At 40.0% G+C, this 14,827-nt stretch overlaps 1 protein-coding gene across 2 annotated transcripts in view; it reads right to left on the bottom strand.

Annotated features, from left to right (window-relative positions):
• LOC129739926 (homeobox protein abdominal-B-like) overlaps positions 1 to 14,827 on the bottom strand; it is a 67,157-nt gene that overhangs the window by 18,343 nt on the left and 33,987 nt on the right. The window contains exons 3-4 of one of the 2 annotated variants that reach the window (XM_055731479.1): positions 6,018 to 6,359; positions 5,355 to 5,683 (exon numbers count right to left, since the gene is read on the bottom strand). In XM_055731479.1, the coding sequence (XP_055587454.1) occupies positions 5,355 to 5,683; positions 6,018 to 6,359 (671 nt within the window). The remainder of the gene's footprint in view (positions 1 to 5,354; positions 5,684 to 6,017; positions 6,360 to 14,827) is intronic. The other variant, XM_055731486.1, reaches the window with a different exon arrangement.

The raw sequence follows: 14,827 nt of genomic DNA, 5'->3' as shown, positions 1-14,827 counted from the left end.
GATTGACCGGATTTTCTTTGGGGTTTGCCCGGATATTTTGATACCAAATTTGGGAAATGTCCGGTCCTTCCCGGTTGCCAGGAATTTAATTAAAAAAAAAACTGGATTTAGCCCGGTTTTATAGCATAGCATAGCATAGGGTGACAACCCACATCTTACATTGGCAGATACACGATCTACAACTAATAATCAAGCCCAACACAAGATTCAATACTCATTTCAAGTGTTGTTATTAAGAATCAGTGTGGTACTCACAATGCACACCGTGGCTAGTCAATGTAATCATAAAGGGATAGTCTGAACCAGCCGTATGAAATGATCATTCGTAACGTGAAAAAAACACACTGAATTGTGCGCTGAAATTCACCAGATGTGCAGAAAAATTCATCAGATGTGCAGAAAAATTCATCAGATGTGCGACAAAATTCATCAAGTGTGCACAAAACTCACCAAGTGTGCGGTAAAATTCATCAAGTGTGCAGAAAATTCACCAAGTGTGCGGTAAAATTCATCAAATGTGCAGAAAATTCACCAGATGTGCGATTCCATCTTTTTGACATGGGATTCGATGATGATTTCATACGGCTGGTCTGAACAGCTAAATGAACTTTTCAGGAGCAGAGAACTCATACGACCCTACATGTAAAGATGCTGTTTCAGACAGGAAAGGGAAGGATTAATCGTTTTGATGGGAAATCCTACTTGACAGGTAGGATTGATGAATAATGTTCACAAATAAACAAATAAAAAAGAAAGAGCTCACCAATAATGTTTTGTGATAATGCTGACAACCATGGGGGATAAAGGAACCTATTGCCACTTCAGATTTTGAAACAACGAGGCAAAACTCCTTTGAAATTCCTGGACAGCGGTCCAAGTCGCTTTCAGGATTCTCCGGGAAGTAGATAGGGGTTTTTCTTGATGTTAATTCTTGTGTTATTCGGGTCCGGCCTTTAAGCAATTTCTTAATTTCATCTGGTACTCTCCCTGCATGACGAACTTTGTCCCGGGTAGATCCGGAAGGCGTTAGCAGACCACTATTAGCTCTTCCGCAACTTTCACTATAAAGGCTACATATTGTATACTTTTTTGGGTTAACTCCACTTTGTTGGGATAGAAAACTTAGAAATACTTCACCGTAATCATAAATTAACAATTTAAAATTTATTTTTCGGATCAATTTTACTTCAAAGCAATGAAAATTGAAACGAACGAAAAAAAAACACGACCGCACTCCACCAAGGCTTGCTTTGATCCGCCTGGATTTAGACCGGTTTTATTCACTATTTTTGCCAAACTGGGAAATAAAGACAATTGTGTATATTTATTTTCATATTTTTAAATATTTTTTTTTTTCAAACAAGTAGAAAAAATTATATTCCACCTACTGGAAAGTGAAAAATATAAAAAAAGTTTTCCACAAATTTTTAAAAACAATAATTCATTAAAAACTTGAAGTTTTTCTTAGAAATCTACAGGTTCTTCAAATAAGAACATTTTTTTAAATTTCATTAGAAGTTAATGTTGTTGAAAAATTATTAAATAAATAATTTTTCACTTAAAAGTAAACTTTTGGTCTTATAAAAAATGGCTCATATGGTAAAAATGATTGCCCTCTATGCATTTGCTTGAATGCTATTAGGATTTCGATAATCTCTCTCGCTGAAAATTAAGAATAATTGGGCCACTTCTTTATAATTTTAGGTTTAAGGTGGGGTTTAGGTTTAAGGTGATTTAGAATTCTTAAAATGTGGAAACTCAAAATAAAAAAAAAACCTTTCCTGGGACTCGAAAGTCTAACTAGTATATTTTTTTTTATATTTTTGGTATCCATGAACTTCAAACATTATTATCACTTCAGTTTAGATTTCAAAATGTTGAGATTTGCAGCTTTCTTGACAAGATCATAGATTTGGATTTCTAGAGATTTTCCACGAAATTTATAGAACGTTTCTCAAACCAACAATGTATTAAAAATTTTTATTGGTTTTCTACCTAAACGTCAATCGAGTTTTACAAGTCTATACCTTTATTCTTCATATGAATTTTAATTCCCTAAGTTTTTTTTTTATTTCAACAAGTGTATCTTCAAAATTTTGACTGATCTTGGTTCTCTCCCAAAATAAAACTTACATAAAATTTGAACATCTCTCAACAAATTCTGGAAAAAAATTCAGATAAAACAGGATGATTAATTTCAAAAATTATAAAAATCTTAAATTTGAATAATCGAAAACTTCAAACGGAAATCATTCGACTTTTTTCCAAACTAGGTAGCTATTTTATGAATTGAAATCGTGTTCCTGCTCACATGAATTCAACTCAAGTGTCAGAAATCACACCTTCTAGAATGAAGTGAAAAACTTGTATTCAAATTTAGCTCAAGATGAGCATCGATTCAAATTTTTAGTCGGTGATGATTTTGAAGAGAATTGAATCCATAAATTAAATATGAATTTACTATTGCGAGGATCAATCAGTCGAAGATTGATGTAGCAAAATATTTTTTTTTTAATCGTAAGTTAAATTTAAAAAAAATCAAGATTTATAATTTAAGATTATGACAATCAAGAATACAAAAGTTATATGAAATCGTCCGCTCAAAAACAAAAATTTGAAAAAAAACATACTTTTCATAAAAATTGATAGTACTAAAAAAATATGTGTGTTTGGTTCGAGCTAGTTCAAATTTTTTTGGTTTTTATTGGTAAAAAATGTTAACCTAAACTTTTAAGAACACCTTAAAAATGACCTGTTTGTCCAGATTCAAAGTAATTCCAAAAAAATTGTATCATTAAATGCTTGAATAAAATATTGACTCAAGAAATGAAGTACAAAAATTTTTATAATTCAAATTTAAATAACACTAACACTCTGAATAACACTCTTATTTCAGTCTAGATAATATATAAAGCCTGAGTTTATCCGTCACACTTGACAGTTCATTTGAATTTTTTCAAACTTGGTAGAGAGATGAAAAAGTATTGAAAAAAACATTTTGATTTTATTCTTACAATAAAAATTAAAAACTTTTGAAAATTACAAATATTAATAAAGCCTCGAATTAAAAAAAATTGCTTAAAAAAATCATTTTTTTTTTAAAGTTTATTGTTAGGATAGCTTGAGACTGTTAATAATAAACCAAAGCTTAAATTAAGGATATAAAAATAATAAATTTTCCCAGAGTAAAAAAATACAAATTCAAAAATGAATTTATCAGAAAAGGTGGAAATCATTTTATTTTTAAAGATCTTACTACGACAGTAATTTTCGGTTTTAAATGCCAATTAACTATTCATATTAGGAGTCTATATTACATAAGGCAACAATTTTTACATTTTTCCGAGGTGCAAAAAATATAAGAGCTTATATTAAGGTTGCCAGATTGCCCGTTTTTATCCGGGATTGCCTCAATATTTAATACAAAATTTGGAAACAGTCCAGCCTGGCCCGTGTGTATGGATTTCATTGAAAAAATCCCGGGGTTTTCCCGGATTAATTCTTTTATTAGGCAAATCAAACAAAAAAAAAATTGTGTTGAAAAAAAATTTTTTTTTGAGAAAGTTTTACAAAAACAATTATTAAATGTTTTTGGAAGCCATAAATACGATTAAAAGTCAATCGATTAATTTTGATGAAAAAAGTTATTTTTCAATTTTTTCTGGATTTTTGTAGAGTAATTTTTGGATTCTGACTGAATTTGCCCGGATTTTTGGTCGTCAATTTGAAAACAAAAGCCCCGATTTTGCGTGTTTTTTTTTTTAAATTGCCGCGGTTTACCCGGCTCGGCTACGTGCCAAAAAAAAAACTGGCGACCTTGACTTATATGGCCTAATTTTGGGGCGCTTATTCTAAATACTTATCGAGTTTTTTTTATATCAGCTCTTGTTTTCAAGACAACTTTAGAAATAGATGAAAATTTATTGAACGAATTTGTGCACTTTTCTGGAAAAGCTATTATACATTATCAATATTTTGAAAATAAATTTCATTCAATGATCAACTTTACCAAGATTTTTTAAAGCATTGGATCTCTGAACCAAGAATATCTTGGCAAGATTCGAATCCTTGCTGTTCTTCAGTGTTATACTCGGTGAGTTTGAAGCAGATAGTCAATCTTACTCTGTTTTAGAGAATTCCAAGCAACATTGTGCTTTTCTACTCCTAATGTGTATGAATAATACTCATACACGTACTTTTATATTTTTTTTCAGCACTATTCGAAGCATAAATTCGAATTTTTGAAATTTCTGGGATCTCTTAGCACATTGAGGACCGTGCAAAAATCAAAACCGAGAAACACCGAAATTCGACTTCACTGGACCAAATTTTTTACAAAAAATTAGTATCTTTGTGTTACCGAAAGTGTAGAGTTCAATTTTACAGAATGTAGTTCCATTATCAAAATTATAATTTGAATTTGAGTTATACTTCTAAGGGTAGCACATTTGCGGCAAGCGAAAATAAAACACGAATCCTCATTTTGGTGTTTTAAGATCTGACTTTTCCTGTTAGAATGATGTTAGAATGTTAGAATGAAATGATATATCGACTATGCCATTTGAAAAAACGTTCAGCGGATTTTGTTTCTCAATTTTTAAAACAGTCTTCGAGGTGTGGTGACGTTTGGCGGAACCCGGAAGCCGCACGATGCAATTGTTCCGTCATCAAATCAAAACCCATAAAAGCAATCATCAGTCAGTCAGCTCATCCAAGTAGGCCCATTCGGAGTTTTCCCGTGGAAAAACGGCAGTGAGCGAGGAAGAAAAAGAACATTGCACAAGAACAGCTCCCAGTGCACAGCGATCGAGCGAGCTTGTGGGTGGGTGGGAGTTCTTTGGTCTTTGGTCATAAAAAATGGGAAGAAGAAGAGTGCCCTAAAACCGACCCTGCTCCTTCTCTTTGAAGATTCGTTAGTGGGGTCCTGTTTGGCTGACTGTCCTATATAAAGGTTGCCAGATCTGGGTTTGCCTGGATATTTAAAACAAAAGTTGGGAACTGTTTAATTGAATGCCTCGAAAACAAAATTTTATGGCAAGTTTTATAAAACATAATCATGAGTGGTTTTTTGGAACTTTCGATTGAAATTCTTAATAAATTTTTGTTAAGAAAAATTGATTTCAATTTTGGTTGAATAATTTTTGGGTTTTCTGGGATTTTTGTTCGTCAATTTTGAAATCAAATGCCTGGATTTTGTCAGGTTTCCATATAAAATTGCCCGAATGTGTCCGGCCCGGATACGAACTAAAAAAAATTCTGGCAACCTTATCCTATATTCACTAAGCTACCTTAGACGGAAGATGGGTGATGGGAAGTTGAGGGGAAGAAGAGTTCAAAAAACATGCAACACTCACTGGCTGGAAGTTGGCCTCCGTGGGGTAGCCCGGGTAATACATCGGTTTGATGTCTGCGGTGCCGAGGCCGTACGGGTACTGCGGGTGGTAGCCTGCGGCGGCTGCGGCTGCGGCGGCCGAATCTGCCGCACCGGCCGCTGCAGCCGCCGAATCGTACGCGGACCAGGGGTAGGAGTGGCGCAATCGGGACGCATCGGCAGCCGCGGCTGCTGCTGCCGCCGCCGTGCTCGCCGCTGCCGCCGATGCTGCTGCTGACGCTGCGACGGCCGCTGACTCGAAGGAGGATGACGATGGGTTGTTGTTGTTGTTGTTAGCTGTTGGACGTTTGGCTGGTATATGAATAGGTCCTGTGGTTATAGTGTTTGTTTGTAGGGCGCGGGGCAAAGGAAGGTACGCGTGGGATTGGGGGTGAGGGGTTGAAAGTTTGAATTAAAAAAAGGTTTACTTGGTTTTTTTTTCACTACTGTGTTAATCAAAACGAAAACAACGAAACACAAACACAGGAGGCTGGGGCAATGAGTTAGAACACAAAACAATTAGGATTGACAGAAGGCAGGAGATTAGTGGGTGGTGAAAAATTGCACTTCGAAAGGATGTAGGGTTAGTGGATGGGGACGGTGGAGAAGGACACAACATTCGGAAGTGATTGTCTGGAGGACTCACCTGAGGGTTGTGAGCTTACGCTGCCGGGAGACTCACTGGCCGCCGAGGGTGGAACGAGCTGAGTCTGTGAGACCGAACTGTTCTGGGCGGAGGAATTCTGCTGGGACGAGCTCTGCGAAGGTACCTGCGATTGCTGCTGGGCCGCGGCCTGCTGCGACTGCTGCTGCTGCTGGTGATGGTGGTGGATATGGTTGCTGGTGTGGGAATTGTGCAGGGACGGAGGACTTCGTCCGCCGATTCCGGTTTGGCCGCCACCTCCGGTGTGGTCCTCGTACATGGCCGCCCCGGAATGCACTGAGTGGGAGTGTTGCCCCCACCAGGCCCCGGCAGCAGCGTGCGACCCTGCCGTGACATCGTGGGGATCGTGATATATTGCGCACGCCAGGTCCGAGGTGTGATGGTGAGGATGGTTCAACAGAGTGATCGTAATTTTTGCGGATTTTCAGGAACGGTTACACAGGAAAAAGGATCCCGGATTCACGGGATTTTTCGTTTTTGTTTCGGGTTTTTTTTTTCGTATTCACCCGATGAATACAGCACACCAGTTTTTACGATTTTTTTTTTTTTTTTCAGATCGATCGTGTTCAAGTTCCGACAAGATCACAGCGTTTTGACGATGAAATATGTCACAAAAGGTGCATCAATCAGCAGTTGATCGACAGCGCCGTCATTAGATTCGTTTGGGTAGGCCCGCACACATCAAAACATTCACCGGCACAACATCATTTCATAGATTTTTATGATTTTATTTTATTTTATTACATTATCATTTTATGGGCCGCCAAGGATGATGATTCACACACAATCGGGCGCCGCGACGACACACCAAAGACCCAATAAAAAAAATCCGTTGATGATGATGGGTTGTTAATGACGGCGACAGGTTCGGATCACAACAGTAATGATGGTCGTCGTCGGTATTTTTTTTTTCGCAATGTAATAAAACAGAATGAAAACAAACACACAATTTTTAGATTCTCTGTTCGAAAACTCGACGATTTTGTTCTGAGCCAAACTGGAAAGTATTTCAGTTTTGTTACTTCCCCCTCCCGTTAATTTTTCTTTTGTGAATGTTGCACAATTTATTTTTTGAGTATTTTTCACCTGCCCGTTTAACACCTTTGTTTTCAAATTGGCATTTGTTTTTTTTTTTAAATCACACTCCGTGGGACAAAACACTTGGAAAAATCCAACTGCGGAATCAACCGCGTAATTCCGTTTCCGTGGGATTTTGGGACACCAACCACGGCCAAAGGGACCAAACCCCGAACGTTCTATTTCCTCACGCTCTTCTGATAAAACTAACCGAGTCCCGAACACAGCGACAGGTCGCGGGCGCGCGCGGAAATCGAAAAACCTGGGCCAGTGTAACACAAATCTCCCTGGAGCGAGCGAGGGGTTGATACTATGCAGCAGCAGCACCACGCGACTCACTCTTGGTTCTTCCAATCAAGCAACACCGGAGCACACTATCTTTCAGCGCTCCACTTGGCAGCGGATTCGAGCGATCCGACAAGACCGAATCGAAACACAACAGCACCACCAGACACAAAAAAAGCAGAACCGGGAGCAACGACTACGAACGACCAGGCGTTTTACAATCGAACGAACGAGCGAACAAACGGAGAAGACTCAAGCTGTGTGAGGCGTGTGCGTTCGAGATGTCTCTGACGATGATGACGACGACGACGACAACGACGACGACAACTCCCGTGGCGTGTCTTTACTTGGAGAGGTTCGGTCTGGCACTGAAAAAACAACAGATCTTAGAACTAGCGCTGAACCGGACTCGAGAGGCTCTTGAAGTTCCCTCCGCTACCAGGCCGAATCGAGACACGGCGGATGGAAAAAACGGAGCGAGCGGGCGCGCAACAACCCGAGGGGACACATATCATCCGTGTCTGTATACGGCGAATAAGACGACGGACGGACACACGGCAGCAGGGCAGCAGCAGATCCGCGCGCCGTGAGAGAGAAAATTGTTTTTCCTCTTCATTGTGTGGTGTCTTGCTGTAGCCACAAACCAAGTAGTGGAGCGAGCGAGTTTTCCCTTCCATACTCGCTCACCTCGCGCTCTCCTTGGTCGGTTTTTAGCCGTAGCTTTTCCTTTGCGTGCGCGCCGTGTCGATCGACAACACTACGCGTGAGAGAAACAGATAATGAGAGCCAGTGCTTTCGGTGGTACGCCTGCGCCTGGATTCCCCGCGTTCGTACACGTCGCGTATCCATACACGCCGTGTCCGTATACGGACAGGGCCATTCAAATCGATTCCTTCATTTCATTCTGTTCACACAGCGTCAGAAGGGGTTTCGCGAGATTCGAACGCGGTTATCGCGGCGCCGCCAAACGACCGGAGCATGAACCACGCCAAAGTCGCGGCTCACGCCAGCGAAATGAATTCCACATCGACGGTCGTCATACAACAAACGAAGAAAAAAAGACCGAGAAATCATATCGACTCTCGGTCAGCCGCTTTTCCGTGCGTGTCCCGGAAAAGCGGGCGAAAACCGTCCCGGCATGTTTTATTGCATTCAAAGCCTACTATCGTCATCGGTCACATTCACCCCCGTAAGGGAAAACATCATTGGAATGCCTCACCCGATTTCCTACATTTGTCCTTCTCAGCGCTAGTTTTCGAAAGGTTAACATTTCACCAATCGATTTTCAGCTCCATTATTGGCTCTTAATCCCAGTTTTTGAGAACAAAAACAACAGGCAAGCAAACGCCTTCTCCAAGTTGGCCACGCTTTTTTCTCTCTAGCTTATTTTCACCCTGCCATGGCTTGCCTTTTATTTGCTGACGGTTTTTTTTCTCAAAAACACCGCCGGGGTCAGAAAAAGGAGGCGAAAAAAAACTGAAATAATGGGCATGTCAGTTTGAGTTCGAGTTCGAACCCTGGAGATGGGTCCAGCACGCATTGTTCCTGGACGTAGCCAGCCCCGTTATTGACTTCTTCTAAGTGTCTTCTCCCGGACGAACGACGAGATATTCGAAAACCTTTTTCCCACCTTCAACTAGTCTTCATAGGTCCGATCGGCTCGGAGCTGGAGTCTGGTATTGATTTTCTGTTCGTTCCCCCTTCTTTGCACATTGGTGAACCCAAAGGAGGGAACGAAGCGGAGAGATGGAATAGCGGGTGGTGGGTGTTGTTTTTTAGATTATTCGGTTCTGCTGGAGCAATCAAGCAAACTAGAACATATTTTCCTTTCTAGTTGAAATTTTCCTCAAAATTTTTCCCGACTTTTGAAATTATACATTCTTGGGCACCAGAAAAAAAACTCCACTTCTTCTGTTATTTCAATTGTAAGCAAAAAATAAAGCTACTCTGCGAGTGGAAGTTACGACATTTATTTTAAATAAAGGTTCATATAGAAGTTTTGAAGCATCAAAACATCTCAAAACTATACATCATTGATTTATATTTGGAGGTGATCAATATTCACGCTACCTCAAATCAATTGGAAAAATTCCCACTCCACGAACTGAAGTTTCTGAAGTAACAAAAAAATCTTAATCGCTAAATAATAGAAAGCAAACAAGCATAACGACTTTACTCGAAACAAAAATTTCATTGGGAGAGTGTTGAATGGAACGTTTGAATGGAATTTTGTGATACTTCCAGTGAAACAACCTTGGGATGTTATCTTTATATGTGCGAAATTTTGTGTCGACCTGTCAAGTGGTTTTGAGGATACCGTCTAATGAAAAAATGTACTAACTTTCACTTGTGGGCGTCAAGTGCAATCCCTCTATTTCACACTCAAGGGTCTCCACGATAAAATGGCCACAATATGAAATTGCTCTTACTTTTTACCCGTTGAATAGAATTTAATGAAAATTTGGATCGATTTAGTTCATAGTGCATTGTTTACATCCTGCAAGTTTTAAAGTCCTGTGATCAAAACTCGTGGAAATGGAGTCAAATGATCAGCTCGTGCTTGATAACATTTATCACGAGAACAAGGATCTCTCGCATCGTTCCATCGCTAAAACGTTGGGAATTTCACGGTGTCGCGAGTGGTTATGCGGTTTGAGGAACGATTGACCACCGATCGGAAGCCCAGAAGTGAAGGGAAAAGTATTCCGTACAACACTAAAAATCAAAACCGCGTAGTTGGGGTCTTCAACCGAAACTAGAACGCCTCCGTTCGGGATGTGGCTAAGAAGCTGCACCTAAGCCGAAGTTTTGTCTAGAAGGCCAAAACTAAGGATGAGCTTCGAACGTTCGAAGTACAAAAGACCTCTAATCACGACGAGAAGCACAACAACTCCGCCAAAACCTGTGCCAGGAAGTTGTACCTCAACATGCTGACGAAATCTGAATGCTGCATAATGGACGACGAAACATATGTGAAGGCTTTCAGTTTTTCAGGGCCAAGGATAAATTCAGCGTTCCGGAGCATCTCCGCACTCAGAAGAAGTCCAAATTTGCGAATTAATTCCTGGTTTGGAAAGCATCTGCACGTGCGGGAAGCGGAGTGCACCTTTCGTGACCCAGGAAACGATGAAGGAAGGTCCGCCCCATCGAGAATTACTGTGCGATTATCAAGCAGCACCTTCTTAATCGACCTAAGTGAAGATAGTCGAGGAACTGAAGAAAGTATGGGTTTACACATGCAGAAAACGGTTGATTCACAGGTTGTGCAGAATTTTATGGCCGGGGTTAATGCCAAGGTGAGGGCATTTGGGTATGGACTGTAAATAAAATACGAGTAAAATGGTAAAATGAAGTTTAACAGTTATTTTTCAATCCCTGAAAATTTAATGGCAATCGGATGAAATATCGAATTTTGCGAATCAACTGTATGGGTGGCAATTTCATCGTTGACTTTGCCAAAAAAAGGTGTGTAAAATGACGTTCTATAGTTTCTGGAGCGTGTCCTTTAAAATAACTCAAAATTCAATATTTGATCAGAATTTTAACAAGTTCGAAGAATTGTCCTCCTTCTCTTATTCACTTTCCGCCACATTTTTCACGTCGATCCTAAACTATTCGATCAACTCGCATCTAATTTTGATCAATTAACTTGAACTGTATGGTTCATTCTTATAACAAGCTAAAAAGTTTCAAACTGTCCTCTCGACACACTTTTTCTCAATTTCAAGCTGTTCTTTCGACTAGCTCCATAGTTGAATCCCATCTCAAGCTATTCTTTCAACCTACTTGATTTTCAATTAGATAAGATGTTAAAGCTGACGTCTCGATTTTTTCCCCAATTTCAAGCTTTCCTCTCGACTCGCTCCATACCTGAATCTTATCTCAAGCTGTCCTCTCAACTTGCTTGTTATTCAATTTGATGAGATATTCAAGCTTGTCCCATTGTTTTATTTCAAGCTCTCTTCTCGACTCATTTCAAATTTCTATCTTATCTTAAGCTGCTTTCCCAAGCAATTTCAAGCTGTCTTCTCAACTCGCTTGAAATTTCTATCGATACAATCAGGCTGTCCTCTCAACGCGTTTGAAATGTATATCGATATGATCCGGTATTCCTTTCAACTTCAAGCTGTCATCACAACTAGCTTGAAATTTCTATCGATATGACCAGGCTCTGTTTTCTCAGCTCACCTATCAATTTCAAGATGTCCTCACAACCTGCTTGAAATTGTAAACATGATCAAGCTGTTTTTGCGACTTGCTTAATATTTCAGATTATTTTATTTTACTCATTTTATCAATTTTTTAGTACTGGGTAGTAAATAAACTGCTTGATTTTCAAGCGAGTTTGATGAAATTTTTTTTTGAACGTGAATCAGAGCTCGCCTTTACTGACCTTTTCTTTTTGGATCATTTTTTTTTATAATTTCTCGTTTTTCAAGGTTAACGAGAAATTACCTGTCAAGATCGCCAAATATGCAGACCTGTCCGGAGCTCCAAAGCTCGGAAGCTCCCCCGAATCACGAACTACCGGGGGAACGACACACACTACTTCACTCGCTTGTTCGACAACCGACTGACTGCGTGTTTTCTAACCACGTGGAAACTGCAATGAGCTTTTTGCCGTCATTTTCGATCTGCTCACGGTTACGCTGTTTTACCCAGAGGGGCTTATTTTTAAACCATAACGTAGTAAGTTTTTATGAATGGGTTAATATTATGTACACGATCATCCCATGTTACCCTTGTGGTGTCAGTGATAGTCTTGTTATTTCTGTTTTAGTAACGGGATGGGATTCGTAGCTGGGCAGGTGAAACGGGTCTTGCCAATTCAGATGTCGGAGGGGGCGCTGGATAACCTCGATGCGTTCGGAGCCATTTCGGTAACAGGGACACCAAAACTGCTTAGGCGCGCTCGTGGAGCGACCAAACCATGCTGCAGCTCTTCAAGCTCTCCAGACTTCGCTGTACTCCTTGTACGTGTGCCGTACAAACGAGCGAACGTCTCTGAACGTGTGCCGATTTCGTGAAAACAAAATCACTGCGCATTTTTTGCGGTTTAGCTGGCGAAGATGTTAAACTGTCTTTGTAGAAAATCGGCACCACCGGGGTCGTTGATGGGATAGTACAGTCTCTAGTCATCTGCCTGCATATGCTAGTTTGGATCCGCCGAGTAGCAACAGCACATCGTGAAAATATAGAAGAAAGATGTTATTTTATTGAAATAGCATTTTGTCTCACAACATGACTTGATGAGCATTACTCCTAAAATTCACTCGGTCCATGGCAATCGTTCTCCAATTTCTCGAATATTCCACATTCGCCAGATCACGCTCTACTCGGCCTAACCACTTCGCTCGTTGCGCCCCTGCTCGTTTTGTTCCCAGCGGATTCGTAGCGAACACTCTGCCTGCATTCTCGCAACATGTCCTGCCCAGCGTATCCGGTCAGCCTTCACCAGTAGAAAGATGTTTGGACCTAAATGGTTTCCTTGGAGTACTCCGGATGAAGCGGAAAATTGATCGGATCGGACTGTGGAACCAATTTATTTAAGAGCTGACTCTAATGCGTACGGTACGAGTTTTATAAACGAACACAAACACATACAGGATCTCTTGATGGATTGGGATATCTCCCAGTCTCTTTGTTTTACGAAGTTCCAGGTTGTATCAAGCTTCAGAACTCAAAAGGCTGCATTGCAGGTTACAAAGCCAATGGAAATACATAATAAATTGCTATGTATTTCAACCGTTTACTAAAAATTTTCTTATCATTAGCCCCTCATACTTTCCACAGAGTAGACGGAAAGATGCGAGGTCAAAATAGGTGATCTACAGCAACCTTATTGTAATATTCTATATTCTACTTATTTTTGCTGTGAGTATAATGTTGGTGAGTATCATAATTTTCTAATTCCTTAACAGCATTTAATGTATCAATGTTACATATATACTTTCCCAAATGACATAAATTCATATTTAGGTATTTCCATATTCAAAATATCATATGAAGCGTTTGGTAGGGATCTCCACGCTTCATTCCTCCCCTGTATCCGGTATCTTTCGCGGTTTTCATCACATGGTTGGCCTGGCCGTAGTAATATCTGCAATGCAAAGGAATATGTAACAGATAATACGCTGAAAAGAAAAATGAAAGACCCAAGTCTTCCATTTTCCAGGATGCCTACATGTTTTGGCCATGTTGATGTAAGAAGAAGAAGAAGAAGAAGAACACAAACACATACAGGATCTCAATGAAACTTGATGTTTCCTCGAAGAGATTCCTTTTTCTTAAATCTAAGTGTACAACTTTCGAGGATATGATGGCTAGCATATTACAAATGTTAAAACCTTCAACCCACAGAAAAAGTACTATGTATGCCGTGACAGGGTTTCGATCTCATACCTGCTGGCTTAGAAGACTTTAAGGCTATCCTCTATGCCACGGGCTGCGGCGAGTTTAGCGATAGCTATACCGAGGTTCACCTTGTCGAGTGCAGCTGATAGGTCAGTGTTGATGACATCGGTTTGAAATCCTTCCTGACGAAGTTTTGGAGGACTGGGAACATGTAGATTTGTAAGTAGAATCATTAAGCGATGCTTGAAAGATTCGTTTGACGGAAGTCAGCTAATGTAGCTGGTAACGCTAAACGAAAGTGGCGGAACTGGTCCTACGGATGGACTGTGTTTTAATCTAGCAGTCACCTTTAAGATAATGTCACCATCCACTAAGATTTGACTAAGTGAAATGTTCAGGGGAGAAATGTTACAAGGGGCTCTACTCAATTGCTCAGAAGAAATTGAATCAGTATGGCTCTGAACTCGGTTTCAGTAGCTTCGGTACCAGTGCGTACTTGCTTTCTTGTAGGCAAAGTTAATTTTATGAAACTCGGTACTAGCGAGCACAGATTTGTGCCTCAGATTATACATGTACATTTCCTTTTAGCAGCAAAGGGTTTTGTGACCCAGAGAGTTCGAGGGTTCAAAGCATATAAGTTATGTACCACGTAGAGATTTGCAGCTTCCACAAATTCTCAGTCACATTAGAAAAATGCACAACTTTTCTTCCTCGTTTTAATCCGGAACATCCAGGCGTAACTTTCAACGAAATATTTAGCCCAACTATTAAGCGCAAGATTTGACCACCGCATTTTGTTTAATACACCGGTTGACACCTTCACAAGCTTGTAGACATAAAGGGCGGCCTGTCTCTTATTTTTCTCTGTAGGACGAATGACATGACAGAAAAATTAACATCCTTTATTCATTCTCCAAAGAAAAGGTTCGGGTTTCACTTGGTTAAAGCTCTCCCATTCCTAACCTTCATTAAATTAATCATATTCGCTTTTATTCAAATTTTAACTCTCTGTTGTATCTCCTGAATCTCCTCGAACGATTTTACCTTATGAATATAGGGTGTCCCATTATGTCTAA

Source organism: Uranotaenia lowii, chromosome 1, assembly GCF_029784155.1.
Source record: "Uranotaenia lowii strain MFRU-FL chromosome 1, ASM2978415v1, whole genome shotgun sequence".
Taxonomy (NCBI): Eukaryota; Metazoa; Arthropoda; class Insecta; order Diptera; family Culicidae; genus Uranotaenia; species Uranotaenia lowii.
The sequence above is the reverse complement of the archived record's forward strand: the minus strand, read 5'-3'. Positions and strand labels throughout refer to the sequence as shown.